The sequence below is a fragment of the Lepisosteus platostomus genome, chromosome 4, assembly GCF_059453375.1.
Source record: "Lepisosteus platostomus isolate fLepPlt1 chromosome 4, fLepPlt1.hap1, whole genome shotgun sequence".
In the NCBI taxonomy this organism is placed as follows: Eukaryota; Metazoa; Chordata; class Actinopteri; order Semionotiformes; family Lepisosteidae; genus Lepisosteus; species Lepisosteus platostomus.
Window position 1 is genome coordinate 45,236,148 of NC_142614.1, and position 26,211 is coordinate 45,262,358.

At 37.2% G+C, this 26,211-nt stretch overlaps 1 protein-coding gene across 2 annotated transcripts in view; it reads left to right on the top strand.

Moving 5' to 3' along the window:
- Positions 1–12,289: 12,289 nt before the first annotated feature.
- homer1b (homer scaffold protein 1b) overlaps positions 12,290–26,211 on the top strand; it is a 105,456-nt gene continuing 91,534 nt past the window's right edge. The window contains exon 1 of one of the 2 annotated variants that reach the window (XM_088629598.1): positions 12,290–13,465. In XM_088629598.1, the coding sequence (XP_088485724.1) occupies positions 13,461–13,465 (5 nt within the window). In that variant the 5' untranslated portion in view covers positions 12,290–13,460. The remainder of the gene's footprint in view (positions 13,466–26,211) is intronic. The other variant, XM_088629599.1, reaches the window with a different exon arrangement.

The following is a 26,211-nucleotide window of genomic DNA, read 5'->3' on the forward strand; positions in this document are numbered from 1 at the left end:
GGTATCACTTAAACACAAATCATAGTAAGACATGATTGAATATAGCAAGATTGCATAAACTCGAAGGTAAGACGTACTGTTATGACTCAGATACAGTATGTCTTTGAAAATAATCGTAATTTAATATATCTCTGCAAGTTTAGAGATGCCAAACACGGTTAAGCAAACAAGTGACCGCTATCGTTCCACTAACTAAATATTTTTCCGTGTATTTTTAAGGAATTTTCTTATACAGTGTTTTAACCACATTCTCTTATTTCGTTTGCTAAATTCGTAAGGCCATGTGGATTTGTTAATGACGATGTTTTAACACGACGTGGGCACTACTACAAGTGCAGTAGTGGTTACAGCTCTGGACTGAAAGGATTGTGGGTTAAAACTGGTGAGACGCATGCACTCACGGTTAGCCTACCAGCGTGTCTTTGGATTGTGGGAGGAAACCCACATGAACACGAAGAGAGCATACAATGTCCACGCGTATAGCTCCCCAGAAATTGAACCTGCCAAGCAGTAGTGCTAACCACTGTGCCACCATGCCACCTACGTAGGAAAAAAAAAGTGCTATGTAAATCTATGGACAGTATTTAAATTGAACTTTTTCTACAGACTGTTGTCTGTACTGTGTGGGAAATAGAACCACTGTGACCGGGCGTGTTGTATAATGTGTGGGTTTTTCTTTTCAGAAATAAAGTGTTTGTCAGAGGTGGGAGGTTTGTCTCCCTAATCCACCAGAAGGCTCCCCTCGCATAAAAATGGGTAGTAGTGCTATGTAGATCATCACGATTATGCTCTTCAAGCAACTTTATTAGGTTCTTCATGTTCTTTCTTGTTTATGCAATGTCTTATGTTCTCTCTTGTTTATGCAATGTCTTGAATACTTGTCTACCTGATGAAACTACTAGTTTTGTCACAATATTATCATTTTTAGTGATAACAAAGCCACAGTGCAACAATTACTAATTTTCTTTGTAAAATAACATTAAATGAATTGCTCTAGTGCACTATTTGCACTTTTTTAAATTGCAAAAGCGATATATTCTTACTTATTCACATAAAAACTGGGACTGTGGTCTGTGTGTGAAGCAGGTCTTGAAATAATTGAAAATTATTTACAGTATTTTACATAGACAATAGCAATAAATAGAATGTTTCTGTATATACAGTATATACTAATGTCCATCTGTGTTCTCTATTCTCATCACACATTAATGAAATGCAATTAAAGAGTAAAAGGAGCCCAAGGGGTTAAACAAAATGTGCAGCCTTGATATTTTTTAACACCTGTGAGACCATCTGTTTTGTATGTCTGTCATTTTGCACTAGCACTTGCCTACCAGAGGTCACCCCCCACATTTCTGGCCTCATAGGCACCAAGCTTAGTCTGCACATAAGACACTCTCAACTACTGTACATTGACACAATCCTGCAATGCAATAAAGATAAAATTTAGATAAAGAAGAAATGTATCAGTTAAAGTAGCACACTGATTGAAAAAAAGAAAACAAAGTGGGTTATTGCTTACTGTACATATAATGTATGTTTGTTTAACTGGGACCCAGGACCCAGACCGAAGTCTGGATTCAATTATGCTCTCAGGCAGACAAACAGCTTGAGTTCAGAAAAAAACAGATACTTAGTTAGAATGTACAGCTTTGCAACACAGAAAACAGCATTAAAGAAATATTTTGTTTAATTTGTACAGTATAAAGACCTGCTCATTGTTGTATACTCTCCCTGGTGTATGTAATTAATCACTCTCTTCAGCTAACATGAGATTGTATTTACTTTCAATAATCATTATAGGAGTTAAAGGAGTCTCACGTGGCCCTCTTATAAAAAGGTGAAATATTTGAATAATTAGACACCTACAGAATCTCAATCACAGCCCCATCATCAATGGAATGTGCAGCTCATTTATTCCCCATGGATACTTAATTCAATAACTGAAATAAATGTTTCCTAAACTGAGGAACAATTTAAACTTTTTTGCATATATTAATGTATTAATCTAGACCAGTAAAACCTGCTGGATTTGGGAATCCACAGAATTAAAAGGTGACTCATCCTTGATTGTCTTTTCTCATCATGTCTGTTTTATTTAATTATACTATCATTCATGGTGTTATACTATAATTTGACGTTTTAGATTAATTCCCATTGGCCTAAAAAGTCATCCTCTTACTTGTAAGTCAGATACTAAAGGTTTTGCTGAAGATTATATTTTCCTTCATGAAGACCATAGCATGTTCATGTTCATGATATAGTCCCTAATGGCCAGCAGGGGTCGCCTAATTTTATATTTTATTATTTGGTGCAAAAATCCCCAAAATAATAATAATAATAATAATAATAATAATAATAATAATAATAATTGCTTACACTTATATAGCACTTTTCTGGACACTCCACTCAAAGCGCTTTACAGGTAATGGAGACTCCCCTCCACCACCACCAATGTGCAGCCCCACCTGGATGATGCGACAGCAGCCATAGTGCCCCAGAACTCTCACCACACATCAGCTATCAGTGGGGAGGAGAGCAGAGTAATGAACCCAATTCATAGATGTTACCCAATTCATAGATGTTACCCATAAAATGTTACCCAAAAGTAAATCCACTCCATAATTTTATTTTAATCTTAAGAAATATCAGCAAAATACATTTTCTGCAGTGATGGAGAGTGTAAAGTACATAGTACTGGGGATACAGAGTTACAGAGAAAAATTGGGAAAGAGTGGGGTTGTAGTCTGTGTTGTCAAGTCTCCATGGGAAGATCTTGTTACTTGTTGCCGTTACTTTATATTATTGCAATAGCCATTTCTAAATGCAGTATATATAAATTATAAATAATTTGTATTATTTATTGAACTAATCTGGGATTTGGATAGTTTTGGACACGTACATTACCTCTTATTTTGATATGTTCAACTTCAAAATACCCAACCTAATAATAATAATCTTCCCCACCCCTATAATTGTCTTCATGCTTCAAAAATGTTTCAAATGTGTGCACATGAAATACTACTTGAACTACTTGAAAATGTACTTGAAAGCATGAAAAATGTATTTTACTCATCAAAGTGTTTTGTTTGAGCATTCGAGTTTTGTTTCAAATATTTAAAAATGTGTTCACATCATTTGTAATGTAACATCATTGGAAAAGGGTGAATACTTTTGCAAAGCGTTGTACTTTGATTAATCACCTGTGAAGAAAACTGCTGCACTTCATTTTCAAACCAGTTTGTCAAATCTTTCAGCTCATAAAGTCTGAAAAACTCAAAGCTGTTACAGATACTCATTGTTCAATGAAGAATTAATTCTGTGCCCTTTTCGTTATCACTGCATATTTTAAAATGACATTGTTTAAAGACTGCAATCCCGATACATTTTGATTTAATTTTCCATAAGTCGATTTGTAAGATTGTAAGCCTTAATGACAGCTTTTCATAATTATTAGCAAAGCCTCTGTGTACTAAAAACTTAAAGAAAACTTTTATCCATCAGCGTAATGCTAAATAATAATAATAATAAAGCACAGATAATGGAACTTCCCCTCCACCACTCCCAATGTAGAGCACCTACCTGGATGATGATACACCAGCCATAGTGTGTCAGTACGCTCACCACACATCAGCTAGAGGGAAATTTGGCAAGGCCACCAAAAGTCCTGGGATTTTTTTATGACCACAGAGAGTTAAGTACCTTTGTTTTAACGTCTATCTGAAGGATGCTGCCTTTTTACAGTATAGTGTCCCTGCCACCATGCTGGAACATTAGGACCCACACAGACCACAGGGTGAGCCTCCCCTACTGGCCCCACTAACCCCTCTTCCAGCAGCAACCTTAGCTTTCCCAGGTCTCAAACCTGCTTCACTTCAGTGGGTTGCCAGTTGTGAGTTGCAGGGTGATACAACCGCTGGCTCCTGTTTCTCTCCCCCTGCCTTCTCTACCTCCTCCTGCATATCTACCAGCAGTAATGTAGGGCAATAAACCTTCCCCATAAGCCATCAGCGTAATGCTAAATAATAATAATAATAAAGCACAGGTAATGGACATTCCCCTCCACCACTCCCGATGTAGAGCACCTACTGTACCTGGAGGATGATACACCAGCCATAGTGTGTCAGTACGCTCACCACACATCAGCTATCAGTAACCCTTGTTTTAAAGGCAAGGGGAACATTTGGCAAGGCCACCAAGGTAACACTCCTACTTTTTTCGAGAAAAGCCCTGGGATTTTTTTATGACCACAGAGAGTTAAGTACCCTTGTTTTAACGTCTATCTGAAGAATGCTGCCTTTTTACAGTATAGTGTCCCTGCCACTATACTGGAGCATTAGGACCCACACAGACCACAGGGTGAGCCTCCCCTATTGGCCCCACTAACCCCTCTTCCAGCAGCAACCTTAGCTTTCCCAGGTCTCAAACCTGCTTCACTTCAGTGGGTTGCCAGTTGTGAGTTGCAGGGTAATACAACCGCTGGCTCCTGTCTCTCTCCCCCTGCCTTCTCTACCTCCTCCTACATCTCTTCCAGCAGTAATGTAGGGCAATAAACCTTCCCCATGAGCCAAGACAACAGCTTCCTTGACTCCTGATTTCCACTGCCTGCCTCACACAATCCAATACTCACACTGGTGTGAGGAGTGGGATGGCACATCTCCAGTATTGAACCCAGGACTGAGCAGAAATAGCTGGATTTGCCTTGGGGAAGCCATTATGGAGTGGTAGACACTTGTCCATGTCTGAAAGAGGCAGTGGACCTCAAGATATAGTCACACATTAGCTTTATCCAGTATCTTACAGCACTACCATACTGATAATGAAATGTAATATTAACATGGATATTTTATTTTCTGGATATTGTACAGAAAACATATCTGAGGAAAGCATAGATTTAAGAAAAGGGAAAGTCTTTAGAATGTCCTTTAATTCAATGTATACAGTATATCTAGGTAGATGATTATGCCTAAAACTGACTTTATTACATATTGTTTTTATGGAAAGCCCTTAAACTACATTAATATCTTTTGAAACCTAAAATGACATGGTAAACATGCTGTGCATTATGCATTTCATTTTAGAAACTTCAAAGAAAGCGTTCATCTATCACCTCAGGCAGAAGTTTGTAGGTACTGTAACTGTATACTTTCAGTCTTGAAAATTGATTATGTAAGTACCCGGGTAATAAATTCCAAACAAATGCTAGGAAGATTGTTTTATTTTTTAATGTTGTCTGAACTGTAATAACATGGCTAATTTTGTGTGTTTTTAGTTAGGGGGAGACTTATTGCCAGCACTCCTAATTAAGGAGGTCATACTGTATACAATACAAAAATGTATGTACTGTATAAAGAATTTATTTAAGAATGTTCTTAGAAACTATCGTAAAAAGTACAGTATATTAAAAGGAATGTTAAGAGGAATGAGGCTTGTAGTGGCATATTAAGGAGGATGTTAGTATTGCTATTTTACAGGCCTTGTGTCCTGGGCTTGAACCCTTTTTGGAGCATCCACTGTTTGGAGCATTCATGTTTTTGCTGTGTTTACTTTCTTTTAACCAGTGCCCTGTTTTTTTTTCTCCCACCCTCCAAATACAGGCTGACTAGGTTTATTCATGTCTAAAAAATTGACCCTGTGTGCTTTTGTGCGCCCTGCAAGAAGCTACAGTCCCATCTAGGGTGACTTCCTGCTTTGCAGACTGTGCTTCCTGGTACAGTAGGTGTCACAACTCCTACTGACCTAATTAATTATGTCTTTGGCTTCTGATTTCAGCTGAGGCTGTAACAGGGTCAAGACTTGAAGCACTTTTCTACAGTTTTTCTTTTTGCTTCTGGGTAAATGAACAGAAGCCTTCTGAGCAACGTGTGTCATCATTCCTGTCCGTTACAAAGAACAGCTCAGCCAAATGTTCAGTTGCACCTGTCTTAGCAAGTTTAAATAATAATTTCAACCATAGTTGTTCTCTTCTGAGCTTGTCAGCTTATGTTATGCTACACTGCAACGAGTCACTGCAATATATTTCTCTTTTGCCTTGTGCCAAATGTAAATGGCAGCATCGCAGGACAGTATTTCAGATTTACAATGTGAAAATGTTAAATTAGTTTGGTGCCTGGCTAAGCAGACAGGGGTCCTAAAAATCTGAAACCCCAGACAGATCTTAAAGGAACGAACCTGCATGATCTTGTACGGACTCTGGGGTTAGCTGACCTCTGATCTGGACTTTCTGACATACAGTATGTGCCCTAATGGCTTTGTGGATGCTGTATGCTGCTGCATCTGTATCATTTGAAAAGTGTCAGTTTTTTTAAGAAGGTTAGAATCCCTAATTATTATTTTTTTAATTCCCCTGTATGAAATCCATCCATCTATCAATTTTCTTACCACTTTATCCAATTCAGGGAGCCTATCCCAGCAAGCAACGGGCACAAGGTGGGATACATCCTGGATGGGACGCCAGTCCATCACAGGATACATAAAGTTACGCACACGCCCATACCAGGGATGGTTTTCCTAGAAGCCAACTAACCTACCAGCATATCTTTGGATAGTGGGAGGAAATCGGAGCACCTGGCAAAAACCCACAAAAAACGTGAAAGGGAACATACAAATTCCACACACATAGCACTCCAGGTGCAGAATTTAACCCATGTCTCCAGTATCATGAGGCCAACATGTGTCATCACGTGTCACTGTACCACCATGCTATCCATGTGTCTTCATTATACCATATGAGCTGGGACAATTTGTCTAATATTTTGTGTTCAATTCTTTACACTTGTTTTGTATAGAAAAATCTGGACTCTAGAACACCTTCTGCATAGTACATTTACTTAGTCACCCACAGTATTAACATATCCTTGTCTAAACTATCAAACTATTTTTTGATTGGAGACAAAATTTTCAATTTGTTTGAAAGATGTGAAAGTTCACATTAAGAGAAGTATTAAAGTAATAAGAATCAATTAAAATTGATTAAATTGAAAAAAGCGTAGAAAAACCTAATTTATAAAGAAATAATGTTTCCATGATTGTATAAATACAAAATGTATTTACTCAATATAAAAAGCTCTTCTCTTTCAATAGCAATGTAATGCAACTGTAATGCCACTACAAAGAGGTGGTGATTTTTTCAACAGCCCACATCATTTTCTAACTCCTTGACTATTTACTCACAAGAACACTTGGGGCTGTATCTTAACAGAACAGGAATACCTACTACAATTGCATGGCTCTGTTGCTCATTTACACCCAGTGTAATGACCTAACAGTAGCTCAATAACAAACTTGTGAAATAAACACCTACTGTACCTCAGTAGGAACATCATAGTTTGAGCAGTACCTACAGTACTATGGGATTTCCTCAAGATTAGGTCACATGTTTTAGGTCAGGGATCTGTGCCTTCTGTTAAGGATTCTCTGTACTGATTCTGAATATCAACATGCCTGTTGGATTTAAACATATTAAAGGTTGCCCTTTATCATTTCTCAAAGGCAACATACAATCGCCAAGTTTCAATATATCCCATTTAATCAGTATGTTAAATTGTTTGATTGGTAATTAAATTATTATATCGGCTACACCCAAGACGTAGGCTAGAGGGATTTTTAGGCTGATTGTTGATTATCTTATGTCTAATCATTTGTGTTTTGATTTGTGCAATAATAAAGATTATATAAACCTATTTTCAAAGAATTGTTAAGGTTTGAACATTGAAAAAATAATTTAACATAAAACATAATAAGAATTTCTAAAAAATATAATACTCTGTACTAAAGTATAATGCTCTCTACATACTTTATACAGTATGAATCTTTGAATTTTTCTACCATAAGTGCTATGAATATATTTAAAATGAGCTTGTAGCTAGCTTAAACTTTTGGTGCGCATTAAACAGGTTCTGTTTATCTTCTGCTTTTAACAATTTAGTCTACCAAGAGACATGTACTTACTGTAGCTACAGTATGCTAGTACACTACAATACATTAAGTGATTCTATCAGCCATGCATTCCCTTTTAATAGAGGCATAAAATATTACATTGCCTTTGAAAAGTGTCTGAACCTTGCCACTGTGCTTTCATTCCATGATTCGTTTGATGTTTTATAAGATCATACACAAGATACCTACTGTAAGCATTTTTTTTTGTTTTTATTAACGGACACATTCCACAATGAATCTGTTACACAGCTCTATTAATTTAATTGTATATAATGGTGTACAAAGAGTCTATACATCAGGTGAAGAAAATGTCCAGGGTTTTCTGTAGTCTTCTTTTTCTTGATAACCTGACTTCAGTTGTTGATCTTGGACATTGCCGGAAAAATTAATGAATGAAAGCACATTTAATGTACATGCTGTATCTAGCTTTCCTGTTCACTGGTTTTAAAATGGGACTTGCTGTTCTTGCAAAATAAAACACTTTCATTTTGAATCCCTAGTTCTGCAGCTGTACTGTTGGGCTGTCATTGCTCCCTGTCACACATATTTTATATAATGTATACATACTGTAAATACAGTATTCAGTGTGTTTAGCATAATCTATTAGGTTTGTGTTCAAGATACAGTATAATGTAATGATATGCTGATACATGCTGATACAGCTAACATGCTGCTACAAAATATAACATACCCTAAAAAATACATTTTTCATATATATACAATATATATGTTATTTTAACCCTAAGAATTTTGGATTCTTCCAGAAACAATTTATGTTTATTATAAGCCTCTTCCTTGTGTATAAAACAATTAAATAATAGTTAAAACAGCATATCTTTGTATAAAATTAAATTGACTAATATTACATATTTCTTCTTCGTTCATGGGCTAACCACTGTTCATGATTTTAAACACTCAATAGTGTATTACAAGAAACCTGTGAAATCCCCTACTGCTGTCATCAATTAAAGCACATACTTCCAAAAATATACCACTTGACTAACAAATACTGTATGAAATGTCGAGTTTCACAACCAATGTGACACAGCAGAAAATGTGTCATGTAGTTGGAACATTCTTGGCAAAAGTCTAAACTATTGTATGTCATCAGGGAAGGTGAACAGGATTTCCATGGGTACCAAACCAGATTAAGTCAGGATTGCTGGGGTTATAGACACCTTTGTTACCTCTGATTTGTCATCACTCAACTGCAAGATCCTTCCAATTGATACTAATTCTGCTGCATACTGTACATTGTGTACTATTTTAGGAATGGATAGCTGCACATCAGTCCACCTTCTGAAGGAAGGCGTGCAAGATCTTTATCCTTCCCCTGGCTAGTATGAGGGTTTTAGCCAAGTTTACTAGGGGGTAGTTAAAAAAGAAATTCGGGAGAACCTTAAAAGTGCAACTAGATCTAGCCATACCTACTCTTAACACATAAAGTCCAAAAATAACTGTTAAAGGTACATCCCATTCATACAAACATTGTATGGATCTTCAGAGTTGTAAGAATCCTTCGGCATACACATCAAGGAAAAAAGATAATAGAAAACTTTACCAAAAAAAACAAACATGGACTAGATCCATTGAGACAAAATATAGTGCTGAAACTATAAAGTTTTTTGGTATGATTTGGTCACATGTCATACTGTACTTGCAGTCAAGTGATCCCGGAAGTGGTAATTCCCTGGAAAACAGATCTTTATACTCTTTACTAGCACTCTACAGTATTCCATTAATATCTTCCATTTTAGACAGAAAAGAGCAAGACAGCAAAACCTAAATCGAGACAAAGGTGATCAAATACAAATACATCACAGTGCAGACTCAAACCTCAACAAAGCCTGCATACATGTCATTAAACTTACCAATGCTCTAATTAAGTCTAAATATTTAGATTTATCCAAAGTACATTTGCTTCATTTTGTCATTTTTGTTTCTACTGCAGCTTTCACAGACGACATAAAGTTTATTTTAAAACAAAAATATTTTCTTTTTTGCAACGCATTCACATTAGCTGTTTATTTAAACATTTTCAATTTTTTTCCAAACAAAGTCAATTTTTGTGCAGGGGACATTAAGTGGGTTTATTTGTCTGAATACTATGATGGCAAGATTTTCATGTATTAAATACAGATTAATCATAGAGTAGATGAAGGCTGAATAGATTTTATTTGAATCTAATAAACAAACACTGTTTATTCCTATAGATTTGATCTTCGGTAAATCCCAAATACCAATATCCATACATGGCTTAAAAAAGTTATTTCTGATAGTTCTGATTGTTTCCATTAAGTCTTTGATAACAAAATTACACAGATCTAAGTCTTCTAAGACTTCTGCCTTGAATGTAAATCACCAGCACTACAGCTAGACAAAAATAAAGATCAGCTCATGTAAGAAACTGCTCTTGTTGAAGGACTTTAAAAGGTAATAGGAGTGTTATATTCCCTGTTGCTGATATTACAAAACACAAATGTGAGGTTAAACAACATGAATGACATTGAGTTATACTACCCTTGTAAGGTACACATAAACAAAGGGAGCTCTTATCAAGAACAATTACTACTTATGGTAAAAACAAATTTTGAGCTGCTCATCTAGCGATAGAAACTACTGAAAGTCCACGCTGTTTTTCCTACCTTCATTTTACTAGTACACATTCTAGTTATACTGTTTGACTAGCAGGTAGAGTGGAATGGAGTTGGTTGGGGGAACATCTGTTGGCAAAGCACACTTCTTGTCAATAAGCAGGTAAATCTTAATATTAAATATTATTTTTATAAAAATAAAAATAAAAATATTATTTGTATTGTATTTGTATTAATACATATGTAATGCCCTTAGTTAAATGTAGGAGTAAATTGTTCTATAGACAATTGTTTTATAGGTATGATTATACATATTTTTTATTTTTTCAAAAGTTTTATGTTACGCAATACAAAAAAAAAACGTTTTTGAAGGGTATACTTAATGAATATTTGGTTTCATGTCTGCACAACTTTAGATCTGCTGTTCATCCATCTGGACTTTTCTACCTTGATCTTATGCTTATAACAGTTATTTTCAGTTTTATTTTAGAATTGTCTCAGGACACATGCCTCTGTGCTAACTACAAGAAACGTAAATCTGGAAAATAAAATTGAAGTACATTTCTACCTTAATTCAGTCCATTGAAACAACATTTAAGAAGATGCAGCAAACGTCTTCACACCAATGAAAACAACAGTATTTGTGTCTCAAGTGTGTTCATGCACATATTTCTGTATTTGTTTTACATTTCTTTGAGGTTGACTTTAGTAATATTTATTAAGTATTGTGGATATTGTTTGACAGGTGGCACAGTGGCGCAGTAGGTAGCATTGCTGTCTCAGCACTGGGGCCCTGGATTCAGTTCCTGGGGTTCTATCTGAGTGGAGTTTGTATGTTCTCCCCAGATCTGTGTGGGTTTCCTCCTACAGTTCAAAGACAGGCTGGTAGATTAACTCGCTTCTGGGTAAATCTGGCCCTGGTGTGTGTCTGTGTGTGCCCTGCAATGGCCTGGTATCCTGCCCAGGGTGTATTCTGCCTGGTGCTTGTTGTTTGTTGAGATAGGCTCTAGCTTCCCTGTGACCCTGTGCTGGACAAAGTGGTGAGTAATTGGAGAATGAGGTACTCAAGATTTTAATTTTTCCTGCTTTTCCTACCTTGAAGCAAATCCATGGATTTAAATGAGCCAATTGAAACATTCACTCTCACCCCTTCTAGTTCTCACCAGTTCGGTGGCAAAAATTGTAATATCACCATTCTTTTACATAAGGGAAAATTACAGAAATTACACTATTGTAAAAAAAAGTAATAGATTATTTGTCATTGTAATGCCCCTGAATGTTTTGATATTTTATTTAAATTTGATATTTTCTGTGTCCTTGTTATTATAAATTCAGACAACTGCCTTTCTATTGTATATGCTGTCAACCAAATATTAATAGAAAGGATTTCACTTATATAAAAGGTGTATTACATTTCACAAACTCTGTTCAGTTTCTTTAAAATACTGAGGAAAATTTGTATTTATTTCTCATTAATTCCATCTATATATAAATTACAGACAAAACGTCTTTGATTTTTTTTGTATAGCTTATCTGCATCTCTAACATCATAACACCTACATACAATGTTTTAATTTTAGAAGTTTGACCAAACCTGAACTACCGTACCGGGGTGAGAGAAATTGCCTTCTTTCCCTTTATAGTAACGCTTCCTGGAGTAATTGGACGTCATCCCCTTGACTGAAATGACGTCAGTCCCAGGAGCATGCAGTGACGTCAGTGCGGAGGGTGGCGTGGTGACGTAGACCTATTTAATACTGTCAGTGAGCGGAGGATGGAGACAGAGATGTTGACTGGGATTGGAGAGATGGAAAGCTGTGTTATAGACTCTAAATAACGAGGAGGATGGAATAGCAACAAAAAAATTGTAGCCCATGGTTAAAAACTTAAAACCTTTTATCCTCAATTATACCTCTGAATAGGCTTTCCACTCCTTTTTTGTACACAACCATTATCAGTGATGTACATTTCTGTGATTCTGTGAATATACAGAGGATGATGGAGCCATAAGAATGCACCAGGTTTCCTAACGGAAAAAAAGCTATGAAAAAAGCTGCCTTGGACAGTGCACTGGCGTCTTTTATCCTTTTTTGTACTGGTTTGATTTCTGATTTATCTCTTCCTTTCCGTGTGCCCATGTGACAGTGCGTTTTAATTTGCTCTGGAGGAATTTTGATGGCACAGAAGAGATAAGGAAACTGCAATACGAATGAATGTGGAATGGCAAAATAGTAACTCAATGCTGGAATGAAGGTTAAGCTTTTTTCTTGCCTGAGGATACAGCTTTCTGCGGTTTAGCCAGCTCCGTTCTGAAGAGGTGTCGGTTTTGGAAAGTAAATACCAGAGGGCGTTATGAAAGAACACGGAGTAGTAATACCCTGGCTTTCAGACCGAGTGGATATTTAAGGGTCATTCGGAGACCAGAGAAAGCAGCGCTGCTGATAGCCCTCAGTGTACCTTTCTAACGAATGCAAGCTCTTCCCATTCATTTTAGTAAGAAAGGGAAGGAAAAGGATACTGTAGGTGGATTGCATACGCATTCGGGATTTTGTTAATCATGTACCTTGTTTCGAAGTAGCTATATCGGTACATGTTTTTTGGAATGCACAATTCTTAATGAAACCTGGGAATGCTAATTCGTGCAAGAAAAAAAGCATAGTTACCTTTGACGAAATGTGTATTCGTAAACGTGTATACATTTCTGTGGATCTGTTTTGAAATCAGTCAGCTTTAGACCGACGATCATAAAGGACTATATTGAAACAGTCATGTCTTGCTGAAGGAGCTGAATCTCAACAACCTCACCACACCACCCCCATCAAATCTCATCCACGGCGGCGTTATAATAGAAAATACAGTACTAACCTTAGAGCAGAGGAATCTTTCATTTGCACTGACTGGATCATTTCAATCATCCAATCAACCAAAATGGGGTAAGTTATACGGCAATATGTATATTTGGTGAAATACTGTACTGTATGTATTTTGGTCTCATAATATGAAATACAGTATACTGGTATCTTTTTTCATGGCCCCAAGTAAAGCTATGTAATGAAAGACTAGATGGTATAAATCTTTAGCATTACCTATATTCCTTATTACATAGTGCAGTTGAGCTGTCTCACAATGTTACTTACTCTAGCTCGTTTGTGATATACAGTAAGTGTATTGTATTATAGTCGCAGATAGTAGCTTATACCCAAAATCTGTTGGAGTGAGCCATGACTTTGGCCATGTTATTCCATTTGGAACTTCGTGAACTGTTTCTGAGTGAAGCAATTCTGTAATTTAAACCTACAACAATATAAGGGTAATTTAACACAGATTTAAATTTGGTTGGATACCATCCCACTAATGTAATGCTTTTGTACAGAAGGTTCACTGTTATGATTATTTCTTATTCATGAATTTGAATTAAACATTTCCCGTTTCGAAGAATGGGTTTAGAAGTGCATGTGTTACACAAGACACCCATGACGTTTACTCTCTTTATGTGATAGAAATAACATTGGAAATTGTTTATTTTTATGAAAGTGTTCCGTAGCAAATATCGTTCATTAGGACCACTTGCATGTATTTTAACAGCAATGAGTCACATTAAGTAAATTAAGCTCATACAGAACTTCCCGTATTTCACCATAAATCGGGGTGGAGAGAAGTTTGAAAATCTAATTAATGGTTAAGAATGTATGTCTTCTTAAGCCTTAGCATCCAATAACCTCTCAAGATTGACTTCATTTCCCGAAGACTTATCATAAAATAATAATTATTATTACGATTTACTCAATTACTGGCTTATGAGGAAGAAATTTGAAAAATATTACATTTTAATTTCCTTTGTTTTTATTAAACGTGATGCACAATGTTTACAGTCAAGATACTTCTGTTTTTCCTGTAATCTTATTGTTTTACTTAACGTTTGGATTTTAGAATGAAAAGCTATCGCATTTTATACATTCAGGTGACTTAAAATGTGGACTGTTTTCCTAGAATATATTTTTAAACTTGGATTTTAGGACAGAAGTAAGAGAATAATTTGCCTGATCAAAAAAATGAGTGAGCAAGTTAGAGTTCCGAGGCAAACAGTAAGAGCTCGATGATAGTGAAAGGAATTTAAAAGTGACTGCTATAAATTAACCTTTCAAAAAGTTCAGCTAGATAATGATTATTTAAAAATACCACAGGAAGCCAGAATCTGATTTCCAGTTTGTTAATATTTTAAAATTTTAGTTTTCGAAATTATTTTCTTATAAACGTCACCATGAGGTAAAGAGAATGTAAAACGTGTAAAAAACGTGTAAAAGTTTTGGGGTAGAGGTGTTGCAAGGAGTGGAGACGTGCTGTCTCCTTAAAACGCGTTAATACTTGAAAGACGCAACTGTCATCGGACCTTTTTCTGTATTTTCCACAAAACTAAAAAATACAGTATAAAGAAGGTTCAACATTTCTCAGAAGTGTGTTCAAGCTTGTTATCTTCGTGGAATACAACGTCTGCCTAATCAGCTTCTTCGCAGATCATATTAGCTTGATGAGCTGAAGTACAAAGTGCTTTAAGGACATATATTTCAGAAAAAGCATACCAAATCACAAATCGCTTTAGCTTTTGACTTTTGACACAAAGCAATCTTGCTTCAGCCTCTCAGAGGCTCCTTGACGAACATATGCACAGTTATTGGAGCTTGACAGTTCTGATTTACATTTGTCAGTACGAATCGTGTTCCACTGCTCTGGAAACAATGAGGCATGATCTTTTGAAGGAGAAAATCACTTTGATATATTGCTCTTTTTGCACAATATGGCTTTCTTGGTCCCTTCCTAAAGAACAGATTTTAAAAATAGAACATGTTCAAGGTCACAAGATCCATTGATGGACAGGTTTGGATTTTAACATGATAATAGTCCAACTGCACAGTCAGAATTCACTTACTGTACAAGAGTCAAGTAGTACAACAGGTTTTGAAAACGATACACCTGCTTCCCCAGTCAGTTGACCTTATCACATTTAAGGAAAACATCATGGTAGGTTGAGCTTGACAAAAAGGTAATAGAAAAAAAGTAGAACCAGCATTAACAAGCTGAAGGAAATTGTTAGGGCAGAATAAACAAAAATAGTGAACTGTTGCTAATGTACTGTGTGATGGGAAAGAGATTGTGCAGCTGTGATTGAGGAAGGATAATTCTGATGAGACATGTTTGTGGTAAACACATCAACTGTTCAATTTTATTTTGATATGGGCAATACAGTTTGATCTTGATTATTCCAGTTCTTTTTCAGATTCTACCTTTGATATACGGTACTGTACTGTATTTCAGTACAGTTCCCAAATGGGCCCATGATTTGTCTTCACAAGTGGTCTTTTGTGTGTGTGTGTGTGTAATGCAGTATATTTATCTGTTTAAATATGTATAAGAAAGTATCCTGAAGGTTCTATTGTGAAGTTAGAAAAACATTCGTGTACATGGGTGGTTGGGCAGTGACACGAAACAGTGTCAGTCTTATCTGAATATCTTCTGAAGTTTTGTTTGTACAGTATGTGGACTGCTGATGCATCACCCTTACATTAGGAATCAAAGCAGTGTATATTGTCACTGTACACATTACTTGGTATTCTCTTTTTTGTAATGTGGGATTGCATTTGGATTAGTAATTCCAGGCCTTGTGAATTTGTCTCAACCCATACCATTTCTCATGATGGAATTATAAAACCTCACTAACACTCCTACTCATACACATAGTCATTGGCTATGTTTAAGCTACATGCTGTTAAAGCAGTACAGTAGTGGGTAACTACAATGAGCTAAAGGTATTCAAAAGCCACATAGAGGATTTTGTGGAGATTCAAATATATTGCAGTGTAATTAATAATGTAGGAAAGGATAGGAATAACTGGTGCTGTGGAGTTGTTTTTAAAACTCGTGTTGACTGGATACTGTTCAGTTGTCATGCTCTTTGCTACTTTAAAACTGCTCCTTTGGACTGTTTTTTTTATTAATGTGGGACAGGTACAAAACCATAATTTCATCAAAAAGTAGTACAGCATTTGTGCATAAGCTGTAATATAACCTGTACATAAAGTCGTGTTGATTTCTGATTGTTTTGGTCATTTTATTTCTTAACAGAGGTTGGTCTTCATGAATGTTAATTTCTCAACAGATTCCTGATTGCTTTTTGGCATGTTGTAGGGATCTGTGCAGTGGTTTTCTGTATTATTATCTTTCTATATTTGGGCAAAGAATTAAGTATTATGGGAGAAGGATTCAGCTTTATGCTGAGTGTAGATTTATTAATGACTTCTTTGTACCTTCCATTATCACGAACAATCCTTCTGATATAAAGCTTTCAATGAAGCAGAACCTCTTATGAAGTCAGTTTTTATGCACGAGTAAACAACAAACACCTACCAAATGTTGTTTATTTTTACCCTTTACTACTACATTAAGAAATTTGTTATGTTTGATATTACATGTGTAATCATGGCTGGCATTGTTACTCCTGAAATGGTAACCATGCTATGCCAGTAGCTACTGTACAGTATAGTACCCTGCAGCTCACAACTGGCAACTGAAGCTAGGCTGGTCAGTACCAGAATGGGAGAGCTCCTGGGAAAAACTAAGGTTGCTTCTGGAAGAGATGTCAGTGGGGCCAGTATGGGGCACTTATACTGCAGCCTGTGTGGGTCCTAATGCCCCAGTATAGTGACGGGGACACTATACTGTAAAATGGTGCCCTCCTTCGGATGAGACATAAAAGAGACTTTCTGTGGTCTTTAAAAACCCAGGGCATTTCTCGAAAAGAGTAGGGGTGTTACCCTGGTGTCCTGGCCAAATTTCCCATTGGCCCTTACCGATCACATAAATCCCCATTTATGTATTGGCTTTATTACTCTGTTCTCCTCCTCACTAACAGCTGATGTGTGGTGAGAGTACTGCTGCACTATGGCTGCCGTCGCATCATCCAGGTGGGGCTGCACATTGGTGGTGGTGGAGGGGAGTCCTCATTACTTGTCAAGCGCTTTGTGTGGAGCTTCCAGAAAAGCGCTATATAAGTGTAAGCAATTATTATTATTATCAACCACACTAATAGTGGTTAGCATTGCGGCCTCACTGCACTTCAGGTTCAATTCCAGACCTGGGGTTGCTGTCTGCATGGAATTTGTGTGTTTTTCCCATGTTTGCTGGGTGCTCTGGTTTCCTCCCACAGTCCAAAGACGTACTGGTATGTTAATTGGCTGCTGGGAAAACTGGTCCTGGTGTGAGTGTGTGCATGTCTGTGCCTGTGTGTGTGATGGACTGGCGTCCTGTTCAGGGTGTACTTACACCTTGCACCTGTTGCTTGCCAGGATAGGCTCCGTGAGCCTGGATTGGATGAAACGGTTAGAAAATGGGTGGATGGTCTCAAAGCTTTCCAAACTTTCAGCTTCCCTACTGATAAACTGTCATGCAGGGCCTTTGAGTGTGGTTCTTCCATTCTTTCCGGGACAGTCCAAAATCTTGGCATCTGTAATTGAACTCTTTATTGGGCTGATCAAAGGATGCTTCTCAAATTTGGAATGATGATACATACCATACCATTGTGAAAAACAAAATTCGCAACACATAATATTCTGAGTTAATGTACTGTACTGTATGTGTTTTTGGGTAATAGAAGAGTGTTAAATCAAGGCTTAAACATTCTTGTTACAAGCATTCCTTTCCAATATGTTTTTTACACATCTAAACTGTTCTTGTGTTTGTTCCTCTCTGTGTTTCTATTACTGTCCATACTATGCACGTGTAACTTTTATTTTCTGATGTTGTAGGAACAATATGATTACTTTTTAGTTGGGCTTGGATGAATGCATTTATTGATAGGCAATTGGAGAGAGCACTGAGCATACAATATATTTGGATACAGTATGTGAACTTTTCTGATTCAGTGACATTTTTGCTCTGCCTGCATGTCTGGGTCAGGCTCCTCGGAAGTTCAAAAGCTTGCTATTTCCAAGATTTATCAAGTGTCACTCTTCAGACAAACCCTGAATGATGGGCAATTCATTTGTCTGTCTTTCACACAGTCAGCAAATAAAAACCTTAAACACAAGGATGTAATTTTTAAAACATATCATTCTCTGGTGAAAGAAGGGTAGAGGCAGTCATCATAATAGGTGAAGTTATTGTAAGAATTTAACAGCATAAATGCAGCAGAGAACAGAGCATGTACTGTAAAAGGCTCATAAGCTAGCTATTATAATGAATACACTTACATACATTTTCAAATTTGTATGGACTAATATAATTAACCTGTAAGACAAAAATTAAGGCCACTGCATGACCAACAGAATTCTGCTGTTTGTAACATTTCACCTTTAATGAAACTGTTTAGCTAGTTCCATAAGTGAAGGACACATTTCTATAGCACACTTTTCAGCAGTGCTATAGAAATGGCAGGTAAGCATTGGTGTGATTGAGTTTTCTTTTATAAAAGGCAGAAATAAACTGGTTAAATGGAAATAAGAGTAATTCAGCCAATTAATTTCAAACTGCACTCATAAGTACATGAAAAGTACTACCAATGAGAGGAGGCCGTGCAGCCTGTCTAGCCTGTGTGGTAGTTAGTGTGGACCTTGTCCAGTTGATTCTAGAAAGTAGACAGAGCTTCAACAACCTGGCTCTTCCATACTCCCACAATTCTTTACTTAAAGAAGCTCCTCCTGTTCTCAGTTTTAAATGCATTTCCGTGTACTTTCCACTTGTATAATTTGTGTTTCTCATTGTTATTGTCTTCTGCAATTAAACCTTTGAGTACATTTTGAGAGATTTGCATAGTAAGCTCTGTTTGCTCCTGAGGAATGTGTGTTATTAAAAGTTGAATATGCAACTTGAAAAGCATTTTTTTCCTTCATACTAATGTTGCTGTAGTGCTCTTCTTTAAGGTGTAACATAGAGACGCTGATCATCAAAAGAAACCGACCACTTCAACATTCCAATATACTGTAAGTGATTAAAAGGCAAATGTTTTTTTATTAAAGATGCATAATGTCAATTTATTATGTTGAATAATATATTTGCATCAATAAGTTTGATCAACAGGTGTCTACAGTACTATGAATATCACAGGGTGGTAGAATAGATGGTTCATTGGTGGAAGCAATAGAAGCTGTACATCTGCAATACATGTTGCAGATCCTGTCTTGTGGGATTCTGTTCTGTTCTTCCTGAAGATCCTGAACAAGGATCTGTTGTCTCCTGGTATCTGAGGAATGGATGTTAGATGTTATCCCAACTTCTCCCTCAAATGTACTATGGGGCTCAAGTCTGGCATGTAGGACATCCACACTGTAAGTGTCACATTCTGATTTCTCAAGAAAGCCGCTTTTATAGGAACAGCATGAGGACATGCTGGAATGCTACCACATCACAATAAGCCTGCAACTTAGATCATTTAACTTGATGAGTGTAGCACCATGCAGTCAGGTTGACATCAATCCCTGTAAGTGGAGTTCTGTAGCAGCAGCTAGACACTCCTGCCCAAAATATCACACTTGGACCTCCTGGTTGGTTGGTCTGTTCGACACAACAATTAAATAATAATAATAATAATAATAAACTTTATTTTATATAGCGCCTTTAAAGGTGGCTTCTCAAAGCGCTTTACAGGATGACAATAACAATAAATAAGAAGACTACAACAATAAATAAGAAAAATTTCACAAGACAGAACACAATTATAATTACAGCAATACAACAATAACAATAGAGGAGACCGTGGAAGATGGTATTAAGAAGAGCAGAGGGGTGAAGAATGGAACCAGTTAAGTAAAGGCTTTTCTGAAAAGGAGGGTTTTGAGTCTGGATTTGAAGGAGTTTAGAGAAGGTGACTCTCTAATATCCTTGGGCAAGGAGTTCCAGAGCTTGGGGGCATAGCAGGAGAAGGCCCTGTCGCCCATACAATGTAGACGGGCTTGGGGGACAGTAAGGAGGGCAGAATTTGAAGAGCGGAGGTTGCGAGGTGGGGAGTAGGGCGATAAAAGTTCAGACAGGTATTGAGGTGCCAAGCCATGTAAAGCCTTGTAGGTGAGCATGAGGATTTTAAAGTCTACGCGGAATTTGACCAGAAGCCAGTGCAAGGACTCCAGGATAGGAGTAATGTGAACACTTGCACTAGATCTGGTCAGGATTCTGGCTGCTGAATTTTGGACATACTGCAGCTTGTTCAGAGTAGATTTAGATACCCCAGGGAGCAGAGCATTGCAGTAGTCAATTCGAGAGAATACAAATATGTTGATCAGCTTTTCAGCCACAGTTAATGATAGCATAGGGCGTAGTCTTGCGATATTTCTAAGGTGAAAAAAAGATGTTTTGACAGTATGCTGTACATGTGGGTCGAATGTTAAGCCAGAATCGAATATAACCCCAAGGTTTTTCAATTTTGATTGGAGCTCAAGTACAGAGCCATCTACAGACAGGGTTACAGGACTGGCTTTGCGAAGTTGATGGGGGGTACCAATAAGCATGACTTCAGTCTTGTCACAGTTAAGATGAAGGAAGTTTTGAGTCATCCAAATTTTTATGTCAGAGATGCAATTAGATAGAATAGAGACAGCCACATCAGTGTCGGGTTTGGTATGGATGTATATTTGAGTATCGTCAGCGTAAAAATGAAAGCTGAGGCCATGTGATCTTAAAAGCTGACCAAGTGGGAACATGTAAATGCTGAAGAGCAAGGGGCCCAGTATTGAGCCCTGAGGGACACCAGACTTGACAAGACCAATTTCAGACCTGTACCCATTGAGAGAGACAAAGTGACAGCGATCAGTGAGGTAAGACTTTAACCATTTGAGGGCAGTGTCAGAGACTCCAAACACAGTCTCGAGACGAGAAAGCAAGATGTTATGGTCAACAGTGTCAAAGGCAGCACTGAGATCAAGAAGGATGAGTATGGAAAGAGAACCAGAATCAGAAGCTATTAGGAGATCGTTGGTGACTTTGACTAGGGCAGTTTCTGTGCTGTGAAGTTGACGGAAGCCAGATTGGAGGGGTTCGAAAAGGTTGTTTGTCATGAGGTGGTTATGTAACTGAAGTGTGACAGCACGTTCTAGAATTTTAGAGAGAAAGGGTAAGTTGGAGATGGGGCGAAAGTTGTTAAGATTGTCGAGAGCCATGTTAGGCTTCTTTGGCACTGGGGTAATAGCAGCAGTTTTGAGGACCGTTGGTACAATGCCGGTGCTCAAGGATTCATGTATTATATTGAGGACAATGGGACAGAGAGAAGAGAAACAGGACTGGAATAAAGTGGTGGGAATGGGATCTAAAATAGATGTGGTGGGTTTCATGCGCGTAACTAGTTTGTTTAGGGATGCTGAGTCAAGAAGAGAGAAGCTGGAGAGACGTTCTGAAAGCGTTACGTTCTGAAAACGTAAATATTGTTCTGAAAGTCTTAGCCATACTTGTTGATGTCCATTGTGGTGGTCTACACAAAGCCTTGATTCATCACTCATGAGGACTTGGCTCCACTGCAGGCATGTCCACCTGAGGTGTTGCTCTCACCTTTCTGCTGCATCTATGAACACTGATGAGCACCGGTTCCTTCTGTGGTCATCTTCAATGCAAGCAATAACTGAGTAGCTGACAGTTAAGCTGCTGGTGCGCGGGCTGTCTAACATTTCTGATGCTTTGGAACAGGCAGAGTGAAAACAGTCACAAAGATGGAACATTTAAAAGTGTTCATCTTGGTGTGGTGTTGCCAGATTGTGACCTATTATTGATGGACTGTGTTTGGCTATAATGCCTTGCTCATTTGGAAATGACTGGCTGTGAATGCCCCTGATGGGTCTGTGACTGTACTCAGACTTAGTCCCACCTTCCTCATACTGAAAGATGTTGTTCTCTTCATAAGCGGGACATATTGGTTCCTTGCTGTGTTTTTCTTTCTTAATTTCCACTCAGCCTGACATTCCACAGTTAAGTCACCTCATCATATGTGACCAATCTAATCTCTCAATAATGAGAAGATTTAGTGCTTATACTACAAAGTGACGAGTGTGGATCATGGTCAGTCTTCAATGACCAATTAATCAAAAGTATGACAGACCTTTAATGTAATGCATATCCCAAATCTATATACTTTTTTTTTCTAAAAATGATTCAATACAGGGATATGTTTCTTTTGATTTCATTTTAATTAAAACATTTAAATGTATGGTATCCAGGATAATGAAGTTTTTCCTCAATTGGAAAGGTGGTAAAATTTGATTTAGTAATTGGCTGATGAAAAATGCATTTCTTACACAATAGTAAACAGCTGACATAGTTTGTCTGGCAATTTTACTTAATTGAATACACTGGGATAATTCAAAGAATCAGATACCTGTATACCAGTGAGTTTCCACTCGGTCTTATACTTCTGTATCATATGACAGGGGATCATGCTTTCAGTATGTAACTTAATAACTCCTATTAAAATACATTGCTCTTTCAGACTGCAGTTTAAACTAAAATAGTGTTTGTTTTTAAAGTTGTGTTGGAATGGAAGAAGGCAGACTTAACTTTGAAAATACCCATAGGCCCCTCTTGTAATCTCTGCTTCAGTTTCAGGTTAGTATGACGCTGACTCAAACTTTTTAGTGGCTCCAGCCTCTTGCCATGTGTAATTCTCTTCGCATTTGCGCCAAGAAAACATCCCAGCTGTAATTCAATAGCACCAAGCTAGCTTGGTACATTACAAACTGATGTAGCAGAATGTTCCCGAGGAAAGATCAGTTAGCAGTCTGTTTTATTTTTTCAAAACTTTATGCAATAGAAATGAACATAACAGAATTAGTGAAAAAGATATGGGAATGAGTCCTGGGTTATTACTTCTTTACTTAACCACAAGCCCGTTTTATTTTAGTCCCTAGCAATTCCAGATCTATCAAATTTCCCCCAAGTTTCTTTTGTGCATTGATTCATAAAGCTATGCATCTTCTTCTTCACAAAGCTATGCAGAAATATGCAATTGCCATTTGTTGTTTAAACCATTACCACCATACATTTGTTTTAAATAAAGCAGATTGTTTCCCTCCCAAATGCAGTATGTAGGATTGCATGACCTGTGTATGTCATTGCTGCTATCAAAGTCAAGACTGTTCTGTTCAGTTTAGAGAATGGGATTTTATGCTTTTTAAACAAATGCTGATATAATTTGCAAAAGAGAGCAAAGATGAATGACAAAATACAAAAAACAAAAGAAAGCATACAAAAATGGCTCCTAGCATGAAAAAGGAGGAGAAAGACCCTATTATTTTTATGAATGTATGTATAGTGGCATATCCAGGGGTGGAGTATGCCACATAAATATAAAAATTTATGTAACATAACATAAATAAATAAATAAATAAGTCCTAGGAAACCCAGATACAACCATGAGGTAAAATAGTGCTCTTATTTGCATACATTATCTTATACTCCGAAAGTACAAAACAAAAACCTCGCTATTGTTAACTTCTACACTAACTACACTTCTTCAGTAGCCCTTCTTGATTCGGCAGGCTTCCTTTTTCATAGTGACTTATAAAATATATACAGTAAATGAAGTGAACATTAGTTATCTACAGTACAAGGCACAATGGATTAATAGCTAGTCATAGACATATTTGTATATATATCTACAATTGAATCAAGAACATGTATAGGTCATTGTGTCAGGGATATCGACATCGCAACATTCTAAGTATTAATGTGCACTAGGATAGTTATTAAAGGACGGAGTACCAGGTAGAGAAGGTTATTCCAAAACAGTGAAAATCTATGAAACATTTCACAAAGGCGGTTTGTAGTGATTGTACCCATTGGAAGGGAGACACTCCTGTCCTTAGGAGCAGAACATTAAAAATCCTGGAGTTTAATTGGCTCAGTTAAAGCTTCTGCAATTGGATGCGCAGGTGCTTCATTATCCAGTTAGGATCTTAACACTGTCAGTTGAAAAGCTCGATAGTGATATACTGTATACACCTGGATTTAGTCACGAAAACCTAAAGAGTGCTGTAAGGTTGTCATCTGGACAGTCGGATGCTACCCTATCCAGATGAAATGTGTTGTGAAAGAATTTTGTTCTTGGTGTATTTGGTGGTAGAGTAAAAATGGGATGATGAAATCCAACAAGCTAATGCCAAGAATATTTATTTCCCTAATGGAAATTGTACCATGTAGTGTAGCCTACAAAGAGGACAATCTAGTCAGATATGTTTTAATTTTTCTTCAGGCATATTCTCTTGATGAATGCAGTAAAGAAAATAGTACCCAAATCATCAAAACCTGTGGAGTGAGAGTGAACAGGAATATGGGGTGGAAGAGAAAGAGAACTGGCAGTGGGACTCAACAGCATTAAGACTCATATCTTCCCATCTGTTTTATATCAATCATTGTTATCAAGCTACATTTTACACAATTAATTGCATCCGATAGTGCTGACCAGCCCAAAAGGATCCTAAACTGATTTCCATGTAGACCCACTTCAACCCCTCTTGATGTTCAGCACCCACGCAGGAGACACATATACTGTAGCAATGTTTACTGTATGTATTGGAGAAAGGAGAATTACTGCAGCAAAGGAATTAAGGAGGAAATTAACACCACTAATCTTACAAACTCTGCCAGACATTATTTGCCAGCAGCCCCACTGCACAGCAGATTGGGTGAAAAAGTGAGAAAATGCTTCACAAGTTAAATTAGGAGGACATTTACGAAGGCCTGATTAGGGACACACTACAATTTAACCAGAACACTAGGGTCAACACCTTTTCTCTTTTGAAAAGTGCAATTGCATTTTTAGAGTAAGTGGTCAGGACCTTGCTTTAAATTTTCAGCTAAAGCACCTCCTACCATACAGTGTCCATACCAGGCCACTGTTTTGGACATTGTGGTCCAGAGGAAAGAGAAAATTCTGTTATCCAGAGAAATGAAATTTAAACATTGCAACCAAAAAAGGAATATGGGGTGTAAAAGAAGTCATCATAGGAGTTAGGGTTTAGAGGCACAAGACTTGATTTGGACCAATATATTTTACATTCAGATAGTCTGTTATCAATTAAGCTTTAAGATGAGTAAGCTTTCAGCTTTAAGGGAACTGAACCAGAAATATCAGAAAGTATATGGAGAATGCCATCAGCATAGAGTGAAATCTGGTGTTTAGACCCCTGTGTCTCAGTGGAAATAATGCTGGTATTTTATCTAATAGCTTGTGCCAACAATTCAAACAAATAAACAAGCAATAATGGTGATAATGGACAATTATGTTGAGTGCCTCTACCCAATGCAAACTGAATGGATAGTACTGACCTGGTCTGCACAATTCGCACAAGTGTTTAGCATGTTGTATAAGGCAGGGGTCTCATTCCTGGCCCTGGAGGATCACAGACCTGTCGGTTTTTGTTCCAGTCAAGCTCTCAGTTACAGAAATTGAAACCTTAATTGACTCAATAATAGTATTTGAACGGTTTTCAGTCCTAAAACACGATGGAGGCTGCCTTGAAACTGTTACGTTTTACAAACAACATAAAATCCTAAACTTTTAAGTAGAAAAACAAATGGAAATATTGAGCACAGCTGGAATGAAAAGGCTACTCCACGACCAAGATTGGAAACCCCTGGTATAAGGTACAGATGATAATGATAAATGAAATGAAAGCATTCTAGAATAACCCTTAGTTGTTGCATTCTATGC